Raw genomic sequence first — 15,190 nt, forward strand, 5'->3', positions numbered from 1 at the left:
CGATAGAAAAAAGCAGTTTTCCAAAGAAATATAGTTGTATGTCCTGGACAAGGCACGTGCATTGGGTTACTGTATAAAGATTGGTGTTTCAGAGGCAATTTCAAATGTGAGCCCTATCTCCTAACTCAAATACATATGTTATTAACCTGGTCAAACCGGGATATTGTAAATAGGCGGAATGCAAGACGAGTGCATTTTAGTCATTTTCTCAGTAATCTTGGTTGGGTATTCTATAAAAAAGTATGAGCGGATGTCTTTTGCCGCATTCTAATAATGTGGTTTTTGCAGCTGAATATTCATTCTTGCTATTTTCCAAACGTCCCCATATTCCCTTACCTTTTATCTACCCCTTATCCCCTTTCTTATATTTTGCATGTAACTAAAATATACTTGTTGTTGGAGTTTTGAGCAATGCGTGGTTACAGTTTGAATTTGCTGCTGGCCTACTTTGCCACGCATTTCTCTACGACTGTGTATTGGGTGCAGTGTGCTTCCGGGAAATCCCTTACCTTTTTTGTTTTATTTACAACATCAACGGACACAGATAAAGACATTGTAATCGACATATTGGGCGAACAAGTACTAAAACCCTAAAAAGTATCTATCTCACCTTTGGAAAATCGGCGTTAAATGATGAATACTTTTTGTTATATAGAGTTATATACCCTGAGCCAAAATCTGATCATCAAAATAGAAAAAGTGGAAACTTCACAGGTCGCTCAACACGACAAAAACGAAAATGTTGCAGGCTCGGTTTGATTGAGCCTGTTCATGGACGGTAATGAAAATGCATGCTACCGTCCACGCCCTCTAGCCCCGGGTTGAGCAGAACTCAACATTTACATCAAGTTGTGCTTCACATGGAGTCAGACTCCGTTTCTAAGAATGATAAGATTGTGCTAGTAAATCTGAACTAGACCTAGCCTAGGTGTCCAAAATTGGGTACAAAGTTTTGCAACCAGTTTCAATCTGGAGTGTAAAAGATGGGGAATTATTATTCCAAAGGTACATGAAACTACAAAGCTAGAGAAAAAGACTTTCTTTCGGTGTCTTTTGGGGGTTGGATAAGATTCTCTCACCAGAATCAACTATATTTTGTAAGAGGTAGTCTAAGAGGTAGGTCGGGTAGCTAAACGTATGTGTCTTTGTGCCTTAATGGGGCGGGTGTGAGTCTTTTCCACAGACTCAGTCCCGGTATGTAAGAGGGGTATAAGGTATACTGATTAAACAGTTCAATTAGACTCAGGTTTATTTTTAGAGGGGGCAATTGTTCGCTCCTCAATCTTTTTACCGTGTTTTAGAGGTATTGTGGTAATATTCCTCTCGTCGGAAATGAATACATAGTCTGTTTCAGTATGTGAGGGGGATTAGAATCTGCCGATTTTAGTCAGTCATTTATTGCCAAGTAAAAATTCAACCTTTATGTTAAGCTTTAATGTAATCATTTTAAGTAGAACTTAATCTTTAGAAAATTATTGCTATGAAATCTAAATATTTGATATATATTTATTCAACGTTTTAATTACATCCGATCTTGCTCGTTTTACAAGTGATATTTCAGCAGTAAAGAATTATGCCTTTCATAAAATGAATTTAAAGTACGTTTTTCAACCCGTCCTCTCTTTGCTGATATTTATATTAACATATTTGTGTCGAACCGCCTTAATGTAACTCACACACTCACTTATCATAAGTAATTAATATCTATCATACACCATACTCACTCTTTGTGAAATGCATATTTAGTTTTTGCAGCCCTGTTCTCTTCATTACTTTTAATCTAACTGTTGTTATAAGTGACCTTCTAGTATAAGTTTGGCTTTTGATTTTTCTCCACAAGTCATTTATTTAAATATTATGTTATGATGCAATGTTCGATGTCTAGATTTACGTGTATCTATTGAACAAAGGAAAAACCAAGAACTTTGAGTCTGTCCTGTCATCAAGATATGTCAGCCTTGTCGTAAATACTGGTCAATTAACATGTTGATCTGTATATGTTTTCTCGGGCGATTTAGACTTTTTGTTAAAAAAAAAACATGACAGATATTTGGCTCGCCACTCACCTCCTAATCGACTCATAGAGTCTGCCTTTCAGAAGTTCGACCAGATGCATAAATTTGTACATTTGTAGCTTATTTCATTTTTACTGATATACCTATCTTGAGGGGATGACAGATTTTGGTACGTCCGGCATATTCCTCGGTACTTGCAACATAACGTATTCGTTCTTCTTTCAAACCATTTAAATGTTTATTCTTCTCTCCAAGCCATTATAGATGCATATTGAGATATGTTTGTGGTTAAATTGATTATGGTTAACTAAACTGCGTTTAAAAGTGGAAATTGCAGCCTACTTTTACTTTTGATATGTTTGTTGATTTCTTCCAATCTTGAATAAAACAATGAAATTATAATGATAGACATATATTTCTAATGGGCCAGGTGTACAGACTTATCTGTAATCGCTGTCATTGTAAGGTAGTATAAACCAGGTTTTGAGCCTCAGAGGGGTTGTTAAACGGCGTATGAACACATTTGCGAATATATCTATTTCTATTTTGTAACTTCCGTATGTATTTACTTCTGCTGAGCCCGGCAAGCGTATCAATTTTCGTCTATAAATACGCCTAATTAAACAAAGTCTTTTTAAATGTAAACATGATTGTCTATTTTGGTTACCTATGGGTTTCCTCTTATTCTACATTATATTTTTTCATCCCAACTATTTCTCGTATAAAATGTGCAGAGAATTTTATTTCATGTATATGTTCAGCAAAAAAGCTGTCTGTACATTTAAACAAATTGTAAGAATTGCAACTTCGATATTCATTTCAGTTTATCTATCGCACTGCGTACCGAGCTTATATTCATTATTATTGGGTGTAGAGTAACACCGACACAAGTCATTTTAAGTGTATCCTATAGAACAAAACTGAAAGTATACAGGCTAAAACGATATGGAGCAGACGTAAACTTCAGATACTACTAATTTGAAATCATTTTATTCTTCAGTGCAATTGAAAAGATATTTAATAATTATGATTTATTATCAAAGGTTTTCATGGATTGGAGCTTTATTAATCTCGTTTTTATTCATTCTTTACATCATATTCTCGTCGGTCTTACTGCAGGAGCAATCTCAAGAAAGTTTATCATTTACAGCAACTAATAATATTTCACTACAACTAAGAAGAAATGAAAAATCAAGGATATTAAATTCAAAGAGGAAACCGATTGGTAAATGCGAGGTATGTTGTCTTTAAACGTTTAAATGTTTTACTGTTCATCCTTTACTTCAAGAAAAGAAGGGTTGTTCTCTCTCGCTAAAGCCTGAATAAACCAGTTACAATATGATGAATTTGGACTGTTGTATTGGAAAGAATCATTCTTATGGGCTGTGATATCGCACTAAATCCAATGTATCTCTAATTAATAAAAGGTCAGTGTACATGTATATGTTTTTTACATACCTCGTAAATATAAGAACTCACTAACAATCTGGGCGATTTTTTTGTGATTTAAGTCATATGAAAAAACTCTCGGTCATCATCGGAGAGCTCAAACGCGTTTTTTGTCTGCAAAGGACGTGACCACCTATTTTTGATACCTGACGAGGTATTTCTGATTGAAGATATAATTAAAAAAAATACATCTATATATTTCATTTAATTTTTGTTGTTGTTGAATGTATCTTAGACAGAGGGAATCAGCAATACCCATGACTTAACAGATGATATTTAGCCTCAGACATATTTGGTGTCATAAAGTCTTAACTTTACGTAATTTACAAAGCAAATCCACTAAGTCAGTTTCGGAAAAACTGCAGGGTACCATTATATTAATTTCTAATTTATAATTTTTCAAATTTAATATTTTACAATATTTGTTAAAAATTATATACTTATAAATCTTCCACTTGCTCTTATCTTTCACGACTGAAACAAATATTTAAAAAGACATTGCTTCTTAAAATGTAACGAAACGACCAGTTACAAGACCAGCATTCAGAAATTAATTTTTCTTCCTTTCACAGAATCGCAAAAATGCAGATGTAAAAAAGACTGCATTATTCAGCACATATCGGACTATTGATATTGTATAAGATTGTTTGTTTGTTTGCTTGCTTTTGGGTTTAACGCCGTTGTCAACAGTATTTCAGTCATGTAATGGCGGGCAGTTAAGCTAACCAGTATTCCTGTTAACAGCACAAACCTGTTCTCCACAAGTAACTGCCAACTTACCCACATGAAATATCAGAGGTGGAGGACGAATGATTTCAGACACAATGTCTTTTATCAAATCGTCACGGATAACAAACGCCCCGCACGGAGATCGAACTCACGACCCCGCGATCCGTAGACCAACGATCTCTCTACTGAGCAAAGCGGGCGGGCTCTATGATAAAGAAACGTAAATATGCATTGTAACATGCTAAATATAAATCATGCATAGACATTGACCTCTACAGACAGGTTTGTTTGATTCTTCCAAACACATACCAAGAATATCTATAAAGTGAACAGTAAAAGTTTCAATACCTATTAGCCTTAGTCTGTTAGATCTCAGTTTATTTCATAGATTTTAAATGAAAGTCCAGTGTTAAAATACACCAATCTTATGTATAAATTAACGCTTAGGAAAACTCCCATTAATTTGTTAACCATGCGTTCAATCAATCTATCATTATAAGAATTCAAAACTTCTATAAAAATTAAATCACTTGTTGTAGTTACAAAGGCTGTTCTCTTGAGCCTCAGATATTAAACTCAACAGAACAAGTGACTCTGCGATTAAAATGCAGTAGAAGCCATGTCAAATTGCAATTCTATCAGAAATCGTAATAGCGGTATATTTCTATTATTCATTTTAAAACTTGGAAAGCCTCCTCGCTCGTGTGGCATGGATTGTGACGTTTTGTTTAAGCTATTGGATTGATCCGTGACAGAATTAAAGATATAACACTTCAAAAAGACATCTAACCTATGAACAATATTATTTTTTTGCTTTTAATCAAAACATCTATGGCACTTTGACTAGAATTTCTATTAATATTGCATTTCTGTTTTTACAGTACTTAATCATGTGCATGAAATACAGCTTATATACTAAATAGGGTAGTCTGATAACTACTGCCTACTGTTCGTATCATATTGTGTATTTTTAATATGCAGGCATTTTAGTACAGCTTATGTAACTGATAGACAATATAAATATGGGATTTGTTATTTTGCGTAAGCAGATTACATATGCTTCTATTAAATGTATACCCTGTCTAACTGAATTTGAATTATTTTAGGTGATCAAAGGATATCTACCGTTACCTGATAGTACCGCTTTTGTTGATGAGAGTATACTCAATGAATATTTCAAGTGAGTATATCACATTGTTTGAATATGGAGACATTTCAAATATTATATACGTTTTAATGTTCTTAATACATTATGATATTGACGTTTTCACCAATTTCCTATTGATGGAAATACGTATTTATAATACATCAAGTAAGTAAGCGTTTTTTTTTTTGTTTTGTGGAAACTTTTATAATTGCAGCAATTATTGTGGTCATTAAAGCAATATACTTCATAACGTTTTCGCCGAGGTGTAAGTTATTTTCGTAAGAGTATATTCATTTCTTCTCCAGCTATGTAGATAATGAAGAGGGTGTATGCCATAAACAAAAGGTATGTGGTTCAGAAGGTGAATCTGGATATGCTGTATGTGAAGATCAGAAATACAAGCCTGACGTCCCATGCACAGTTTATTCATTTGGGTAAGTCATTAATTGTCTAGATACAGGAATGTTCAATATAAAGTATATCAATATAATCCGTGAAAGCATTAAAAAGAAATGAAACGAGGGTCATACATGGTAAGTTGAATTACCTACAAACAAGCAAATGTAGTTTATGAGACACCGCTTGTTTCTTATTTTCAAGTTACTGTAAAAGAGTAAGAGGGTTGGGTGTAGTTTTTGAGTGAGGTAGAGGGGTAACACGAATACTTTTAACAAAAAAAACGTAATACGAAAATGAATTTGGAAGAAAAAATAAGTTCGATATAAAGACACATCTTGGAACGTTTATGAATTCTGTACCGTTTTCGCAAATCTAAATTAAATCATAAACTGCATTCAAGAGTATCTAAAATGTACGATTATATATAATGTTATTCCACGTGGTAATACGTTATGATAGCATATTATGGAGGCGGTATGTTTCACACAGTTCACGTAGTACTTAAGATTTTAATCATTTTCAGCTCAAGGTTTCAATTTGATTTCGAAGTCGACGTTATAAAGAACTACATCTGTGAAGTTCACACATTTGATCCTAGGTAAATTATTTTAATGTTTATATCGAATTTGTTATATAACCCCAGAGTCTGTAGTATCCATTTTCACTTAATGAGGTGCCCTGTAAAGCTAAATGCTGTTCGGTTTGGATGTATGATTTACTAAATAATTTCTTTGTGCAAATTCAGTTCTCTACTATTACTCTAGGAGATGATTTTATATTCCCGCTAGAAGTAATACAATTATCAACACTGATCTGAAGCAATGTCCGCTGGTGTTCTACATTAATTAGTTGCACAGCAGAAACTGTACTTATTGCGAGACATAGGTGGAGTAATCATATTGGCGTGACAGCCGACCCCACCCAAGGTTACATTTTTTTCAGGAGATATGATTTTATAAACATGTACAGAGAGATGCGATATGAACATGGACAAAAAAATATTTGATGAAGAGTTTTAAAATATAACGTCTATTAGTTGTTTGCTAGCACTACTAGACAAAGTTCATTTACTTACTATAGTCATAAAAATATATAGGTTGGGCCATTAAGATCTTCTATGCACCCCTGGACGTTTCTTCATAGGTACCAAATTGTTAGGCAGGACAAACTCTTTTGAAATAGAAAAAAATTCCCATGAGAAAATCTCTTTTAAACTATATATGATTTTACTGTTTCCATGGCAACCGTTCATTTTTGGAGAGGACAAATTTAGTTGATAATCAGTCATATCTTGGTCAGTTTTGGTGATAAAACAAAAAAAATGGTATCAAAATTGAGCTAAAACATTGACCTTAAAATAACTGCATTTTATGTTAAGAAACTAATTTGCATATACATGAATATTAATGAGAATGCTACAAAATGACAAAATTTTATTAGAAAATAATATTTTCTAAGTTTTTTAATCAATTGAAATATACCAAACAGTTTTGATATGTACTGAAAGTCTCTTAGTGTTTTCTTATAGTATTTTGAAACACTGATGATATTTTTTTTTTACTCCAAAGTAGGTATGTTTAGCATAAAATTAACCACTGTCACAACTAACGTCTTAGGAAACATGATACCTTAATAAAATGATATAATTAATTGTTATTAATAATATAACAATTATGTGAGCTGTATTGTCTGGCAATATAGTTTAAACACGCCATCAAAGGAGGAATCAGTATGTAACATACTTTACACATGCTACGTAACCATTTCAATAACCTTGTTTTATTACATCAACTATTTAGAAAATATAGATCAGACAGTTTTAGTCTGGTCTTAAAGTATCTCAGTGTTTTCTAGAATTTTTTTTTCTACATAAGGTATTTTAGCTATTTTGCATAAAATGAATCTATGCTTAAACGGACAACATCTCTGGAAACGAGATATAACTAAAACTGAACAACATGATGAAATAAAATGTGATCAATAAATTTGTGATTATTTAAGCTATATTATATGAAAATATAGTGTAAATAATTATTTGAAGGAGGAATCTGTTTGTAACATACTTCACAAATGTTACGTTACCATGCCAGTAATCTTGTTTTATTGTATCATTATTTTCACAGAAAAAAGTAGAAGAATATTTAGTTATAACATTGAATACTCTTACAAAATAGTGTAGTTCCATACATTTCAAGCGATGAGATATTTTCCATAACGGTGCTTTAAAATACGTTATCGCTGTATTTTGCTGTATTTAGAAATACGTAGGAATAAATTTGAATCATTGTTCTCAATATTTTGATATCGTTGATCTTTTAAAACTTTAAAGTATTAATTCTAACATTCTTTCGTTACTTTTGTTAACTTAGAAATCATCTGAAAAATTTATTACACATTCAATGTTCCTTTTTCATTTTGAGTTAATGTATCTATCAGTTTACTTATACTAGTATCAGTTTCTTAATTATTTGTTCTTTTATTTGATTGTTTCAATATTGTTGTCAATAATTACATTTTACATTGGTTATACATTTTTATGTATATATTCTGTATAAATCAATTATGTACACATCCCTGCTAACATCCAAACACTGATAATAGGGTTACAATTTGGGGCTGCCTTTCATGGAAAATGAGTTTAATGGGATATTTATATATGTTTTGTTTAATTGTGAAGTGTATCTATGAAGTTATTTACGTGAGAAAAAAAGCCTTTTGTTTTTGAATTTCAGAAACACATGCATTGTATTGAGATATTTATGGATTTATTAATAAAATATTCACTGTTTAAAAACAACTCTGAAAAAAGAAAGAAACTAAACAGCAAAATGGAATATTCAGATATTTTAAGTAATCTTTAGATTTAAACTTATGAAACTGCAAAAAGCTGTCAAGAATGTGAAGAATATTAAGTGTTTGATAACCAAAATTGTTAAGAAAACAAATACTTAATGCTATTCAAAACTTCTAGGAAGATACTGAGTGTCTTCTACACGACATTTCAGAGTTGCTGAAAACTTTTTGCAATAAACATTAAGAAGATCCTTAAGAAACAAAGAATTAAACAAAGCGAATAGGTGTACATAGCAAACTCAGTTGGATCAAGTCTCTTTATGAGAGGTAATGAAATGTGAAACACACCTTGCGCCCCCTAGCATTGGCTGAAGAGGAATTCCAAAAGGTCCAGAAAAAAATCTAATAACACTGTGTTCTGTCATAGTAAAATTGAATGGATTAGTTGAAATCTGAATCTAAAATCAAAGGTCTAAAGAATATGAACTGCACACAATCTGAAGCAGCAGTGTTACAAAAATCACGATATTTTCACTTAAATGTTACCTACTATGGCATAGCTCTCTTCTTGGTTAGCTGTTATAAATAATGTGTTGCTTTATAACATGTAATTGATAAAATGAAAAAAGAAGATCATAGGCTCTTCAAACATCACTTTATTTTTTAAGGATGACGTTTCATTACATTTTGAAGCAATTTGTATCGTACTGTAGGGTTTCTTGATACTGTTTGAAAGTTTGATAAAGACAGATCATGCCTTCGTCGTAACCTTTGGTACGTAATTCAATTGATAATCAAACTTTATTTGTTAAGATTTATGCACAGTTTCTCTTAGTGTTTCTCCTAATGTTTCTGTATATCCAGGAATATTTCACCACATAGTACAATTTAGTCATTGTCTGTACATTTCAAAATGTTAAAAAAAATATTTTGAACATTCTGTCATTCTTGTAAATGTTTCAAAAATGACTACAATAGTCTTCTTTATTTCATATATGTCAAGCTTTATATATTTCTTATCTCTTGATTTGGTATAACTAAAAGATAACAGTTTTGTCAACCTTGTAAAAGTTTTAAATCTGAAGTTCTTCTGTTTGTTAGTTTTGGTTTAGCAAGGCCTTGCAACAGAAATTCAGCCATATAATGTTGATCAATTAACTTAACAAGTGTCCCTGGATTCTGTTCCGGAAGCACTCAGTTCTCTACAGGCAAATGCTAAGTTCTTAGTGTTATACAGGTGTAAGTCTATTGACTTAAGACACAGTGTCTTTATTGAATCGTAATGGAGAGCAAAGGCCTCATCCAGATATCTGACTTAAGAGCCTATGATTCGTTCTATCAAGCTTGGGTATAATTTTTATGATGCTACTATTATTGTGTGTTTTATTGAAATTCCGTCTAAAGTTATAGTTACATGGTGCAATATATATTTTAGGCAATTTCTGCAATTACAGAAGAAAACTTTCTTAAAACTTACCGATAACAGTTTAAATAAATAAGTAAGTGACAATTTTGGCTTCGATTTCTTCTGAAATATCTTTGAAAAAAGCAATGGTAGCGGCAACATATTTTAAAGTGTGTTACGGAAAATATCACACTGTGTGACAAGTAAAGAAGTATATTGTATTATTATAGTACAAAAAAGTAATATTTATTATGTTTCTGGAATATTTTCTTAATAAGTGATGCAATAAAAAATGAAATGGTAACGTAACATGTGTAATGTACGTTACATTTTTATTCTTCCTTCAATAAAGTGTTAACTATTCGTCTTCGAACATTATTGATCACATAAAAATTGTTATTTTATTAATAACAATTAATTCTATCATTTTATTTAGTTTTAGTGGTCTCAGAATTTTATTCGTTGTTATTGACACTAGTTCTTTATGCAAATTAGCTCCTCACTTCCAGTTTTGAGTTAAACAAATACCATGAGAGTAACAAAATAATATGTTAAAAAACACCGAGAGACTTTTAGACCAGATCAAAGCTGATTGGTGTATTTCAAATGATTTGAAACTTAGAAAATGTTATTTTTTAACAAAGTTTTGTCATTTTGTAACATTCTCATTAATATTCATGAATATGTTAAGTAATTAACATAAACATGCTGCTATTTTAAGGCCAATGTCTTAGCTCCATTTTGACACCATTTGTACTGTTTATCACCACAAACTGACCAAGATATGACTGATTATCGTCTATATGTTTGTAAATAGGTCTAGTGGGGGGGGGGGGGGGGGGGGGGTGCATGGTAAACCTTATTGGTTGCCGTACTAAAACAGTTTGCATGTAATTTTCAAAATACAACTTCTGTGTACGTTCTGTTTGCCGTTATAGGGCACTGATAATATTATATATTTTTATTCGAACCGAAAACACTTCGCTGCTTAGTAAGATCATACGAAAGTGGTAATTTAGAAGTGGTGTTGATTCTTAAAACATTTATGCAATTTACTTTTCAGTCAACCTTTAAGAAAAGGAATTAAAGTCCCACCGGGTGTTCATTTCCATCTAATTGGGATAGCCGATAAAGATTTTACTAATGATGATGGTTGGGAAATGCAGACTCTATCAACCATAATGAGAAAACTAGGACACTCACGTGTATGATTATTACAATTTTTATTCGTAAGGAATTTGTGAAATAGTATGATTATGCTGATATTGCATAATGAGGTAACAGCATACATTACAGTCACTCCTTTATATTTCCAATTGCACTTAAAATCATTTTAATACTTTCCTAAATTATACAAAAGATATTGTTGCATGTGGATAAGTTATAACTGATATTGTAATTATGATCTTTTTATAGAAAACAATCGATATCCTGAAGATAGATATAGAAGGATGGGAATGGAAAGTTCTTCCGGACATACTGTTTTCTCGACAGTTTGAGTGTGTGAAACAACTTGCCATAGAAGTTCATTTTGGACTACAGATTAACAAGACAACAGGATTTAAAACATTCTCTCGAAATAACTGGGGTTTCGTTTCAAAAAACGAACAAATAGATGTCCTTAAAAGATTGCAGACATTTGGCTTTAAGATATTCAAAAGAAAAGCGAACCCTGTATCGAAGGTCTTTTTAAAAAGATTTTGTAGAGAGATAACAACTTGTAACGTTTTATCATTAATAAACCTCGAATTTGAACGTAGGAAATGTCAAATTTAGAAATAACTTTGATTATAATAATCTATAATATGTGTTTTTTAAATTAATCATATAAATAGAAATAAAAAATATGATTTCCCTCATCTTAAAAACAGCGCATTATTCAAACGGCTTCTACAAATGATATAATTCACTTTACGCGATCTTTCTTTGTATAATATCTGTATTGGTTCCGTTATCTCTTCATAGCGTCCAATTAATAAACATGTAAAAGAATTTCGCATAAGCCGGTGCTAGGAAGCGAGAGCGGTATCTACCTTTCCATCACCTTTTATGAGCAGACTCAATTAAACATTAAGACAAGTCCGCAGTTAGCTATGTAATTAAATAAGAAACATATGACTTTCACATATGTTGGGTCTATGAGGGTGCAAGTACGCATTCTAAATTATTAAAGATAGAGATAATTTATCGGAACTAGTTACCACCACTTTACACAAGAGCAATAACAGCAAAATACCCGTATATACGGAAAAGCGAGCATTTTCCACAACAAATCCTATTATCCAAATTAGTTTCATTGCTGCTTTTCATACATGCCTGAATTGTACTGCATATTTGAGCCTATTCGAACCTTGCATATATATTTAAATATCTGTTATGATATTAAAAACCAAGAGTGACATTGATTTCTTTGAACTGATTTGAATGAGAAGTTACATATTATTTCTTTCTGTATGTTAACTGGGTCAAGATTATACAATAAAGTTTTAGATATTGTCTGCTTTATGTAACACAGTAAAATTCAAATCAGCTGATTTTGCTATACGCAAAACCTCGAATATACACGGGTTACCAATTACTATAAGTAGAGATAATGTATACGAATCAATCAACACCACAAAACTACAAGATCAATTACAGTAAAGTGACTTCCATACCAATGAGAATGGATATTGTACAAAAAATCCAATAAACGAATGTACTACACATTGGTAATGATTCACCATTTTTATACATACTCAAACCTCTGTTATCTTGTACCAGAAATTAGAGATGACATTGTAGTCTTTTTAGCTGATTTCGAACAGAGAGGCTATCTAATCACTGTAAGAAAGTTAAGGTATTAGGTCACTAATACTAATGTTTACAAAATGGCCTTTGCTTGGTATATTCTGAAAGGTAACCATGTTTTGCACTATTTTGCAAATTTTAAACAACTTTTACCGTGCCGTTTTTATAAATTTTGAATAACTGATGGTATCTCCTCAAGCTCAAGTAGAGACAAATTTCAAAGTGATAGCCACTATCCAAAACGTTTGCAGAGAACTCATTTTACCATTAATTCCAATAGAAGAAACATCAAACTATTGGTAAACAATTATAAAACAAAATAAAAATGTCAGTGTCTTTTTTTTCTATGGTGCCTCAAGTAAACGGATTTAATGAGACAGAATTCATACTTTAACATTGAAAAAATAAGGTCGAATGATGTGTTTCTGTTTTGGATTTTGCTTACTCCATTTAAAAATAACCTTAGGGAAGATGTAAAACCTACCTAAATTTCTTCCACAATATGTAACCTAAGAGTGAAATCAAAATAGAGAACTTTCACCGCGTGTAACTCAATATTTTTAAAGATGTGTAACTCTACCCCTTCTGTTTAAGTAGTAAATTCACTTTGAAAACCAAGAAATCGCTTATAAGATTCATCTTTTTCCATTTTTGTACAAAAAATCAATAAAAACTTCCTAGTAAAAAAGGAAAATAGGGGAAAAAATTTTGGTCCCAGTAGGGCTTGAACCTACGCACCCCTAAGAATTGCAGTAAAAGTAGTAGGATTATAGTAGGAATTGAATACTCTTCAAAAAGGAGGTTCTCTATTAGTGATCTAATACCTTAAGTTGATCACGAGGGTTGTATTTACAGAGATAGTTTGCATCAAGAGTTATATTTAAATTCCGAACAGTTGAAATGCACATATACTCAAGGAGATAAATGCTCATTATAAATTAATGTGGAGAAAATTTATACGAACCAATCTCTGTCAAAATAAACAGTATAATTACGCAAATCGCATACCAGTGCACACGATAGTGCATCTTTTACGACAAGCGTAGTATTGATGATGCTTGATATATACAAGATTGCATCATTCTAACATGTTGATCGGATCAAAATTTTCATATTACTCAAGACTGTCCATTTCAACAGATTGAGAGCGGAATAACTTAAAGAATTATCTCTCTCTCCAGATTAACTGGATCCTGAGGATACAATGAATTAATAGAGATAGTGTGCAACATGGTACAGACTTAGTGAACATTTATATGCGATGATTTAAGTGGGCAAACCGTCTACCAGTCCTTACGATCGTGCACATCATACAACAACGCCACTAACACAATTAAGTTAACTTCCAATGCTGCTTAATATAAAGGTCCTTCATGTCCCTTTACTGATACCGGTTCTACATTTCAAACATTATAATGTCTCATTCAGTTCTCTTTGATTGTATATCGATAAGCGTTAAATTCATTCTCTGAAACTTACCTTGACCATAGGGATAGAATGAGTGCAATAAAGAAAGTAATGTAAGCGTCTAAAATTTTATAATTAAAGATATTATCAAAAGTAAGCAAGTCTTGTTCTAAACAAAGATGAATTTTCAGAACAAAATTTAGCATCAAGAGTAAATTAAGCAAAATGGTATTTTTCAAACATATTCACTGTAACTGTTCGCTTGAGTTTTATTCTGGCTGTTTTACAGTCACTTTTCTTATTCTCATTTTTCACCTGTTAACTGCATGTTTTATTTTGTAGCTTTCTGTCACATCAGTGTTATTTTCTGGCCACGGATGATTCTACCAGAGCATGTAATCATTGTATTTTATTTGTTTAACAAATGATGTGTCTTCGTTATTTCTATCCTTGGTACAAAAAATTGTCTCCCCTTTGAAGCAGTTTACCTTCAAGGACCAACTTTTAATGACTTGATCAGGAGCATTGCGTCGTGCAGAAGCAAGTACTGTGTTTTTTAAGTGGAGTCAAGTCTTCGTTCATATAAATCCCACATATTATTTCCCCGAGAGCAGAAATTTGTTTCATCACTTCCATTTAAATCTGTCTCTGAACATACCGTATGATGATAGATCTGTTTTTACTAGTCTATTTTTACTGGCATCAAAACGTCTAATTCTATGGGAAATGTCAATGTCCTCTTCAGATATTTAGTAGTTTGGGCTGATGTTAATCAGAGTGAGCGATGCCCGTAATGCGAATTTTGTTCCATCTGCCGTATTGTTCCAGGACATGCAAACGTTCTTTGATTATGATCGTTGTCATGACAGTAACCTGATTTTGATCGAAGTTCTTCATTTTCTTGTTTAAGAATTTATCTATCTTCCTTTGCTTTTCTAGTTCTTTCTGCGAAAGGGTTAATTTTAATGCCCTTTTAGTGGTTTTCGGCGACCAAAATTTCAATCTGTGAATAACAGATCCTAAAATTTTATCTTTCAGTTAATCAATGGTATCATG

General features: G+C 32.1%; 1 protein-coding gene across 2 annotated transcripts; it reads left to right on the forward strand.

Moving 5' to 3' along the window:
- Positions 1-2,633: 2,633 nt before the first annotated feature.
- On the forward strand, positions 2,634-12,431 carry LOC123565613 (probable methyltransferase-like protein 24). Of its 2 annotated transcripts, none has more exons than XM_045359469.2 (6): positions 2,634-3,251; positions 5,300-5,373; positions 5,646-5,774; positions 6,263-6,337; positions 11,001-11,142; positions 11,354-12,431. In XM_045359469.2, the coding sequence occupies exons 1-6, from the start codon at positions 3,042-3,044 to the stop codon at positions 11,711-11,713; spliced, it is 990 nt and encodes a 329-aa protein (XP_045215404.2). In that variant the 5' UTR covers positions 2,634-3,041; the 3' UTR covers positions 11,714-12,431. The 2 variants fall into 2 exon arrangements, 1 of the variants encoding a protein (XP_045215404.2); XR_008372173.1 differs by lacking the exon at positions 2,634-3,251 and adding an exon at positions 3,424-3,442.
- Positions 12,432-15,190: the final 2,759 nt, after the last annotated feature.

This window comes from Mercenaria mercenaria, chromosome 8, assembly GCF_021730395.1.
Source record: "Mercenaria mercenaria strain notata chromosome 8, MADL_Memer_1, whole genome shotgun sequence".
Classification (NCBI taxonomy): Eukaryota; Metazoa; Mollusca; class Bivalvia; order Venerida; family Veneridae; genus Mercenaria; species Mercenaria mercenaria.

Coding starts and splice junctions, on each gene's coding strand:
- LOC123565613 (XM_045359469.2), top strand. CDS start 3,042: ATGATTTATTATCAAAGGTTTTCATGGATTGGAGCTTTATTAATCTCG. Junction 5,374..5,645: donor ATACTCAATGAATATTTCAA/GTGAGTATATCA, acceptor TTTCTTCTCCAG/CTATGTAGATAATGAAGAGG. Junction 11,143..11,353: donor GAAAACTAGGACACTCACGT/GTATGATTATTA, acceptor ATCTTTTTATAG/AAAACAATCGATATCCTGAA.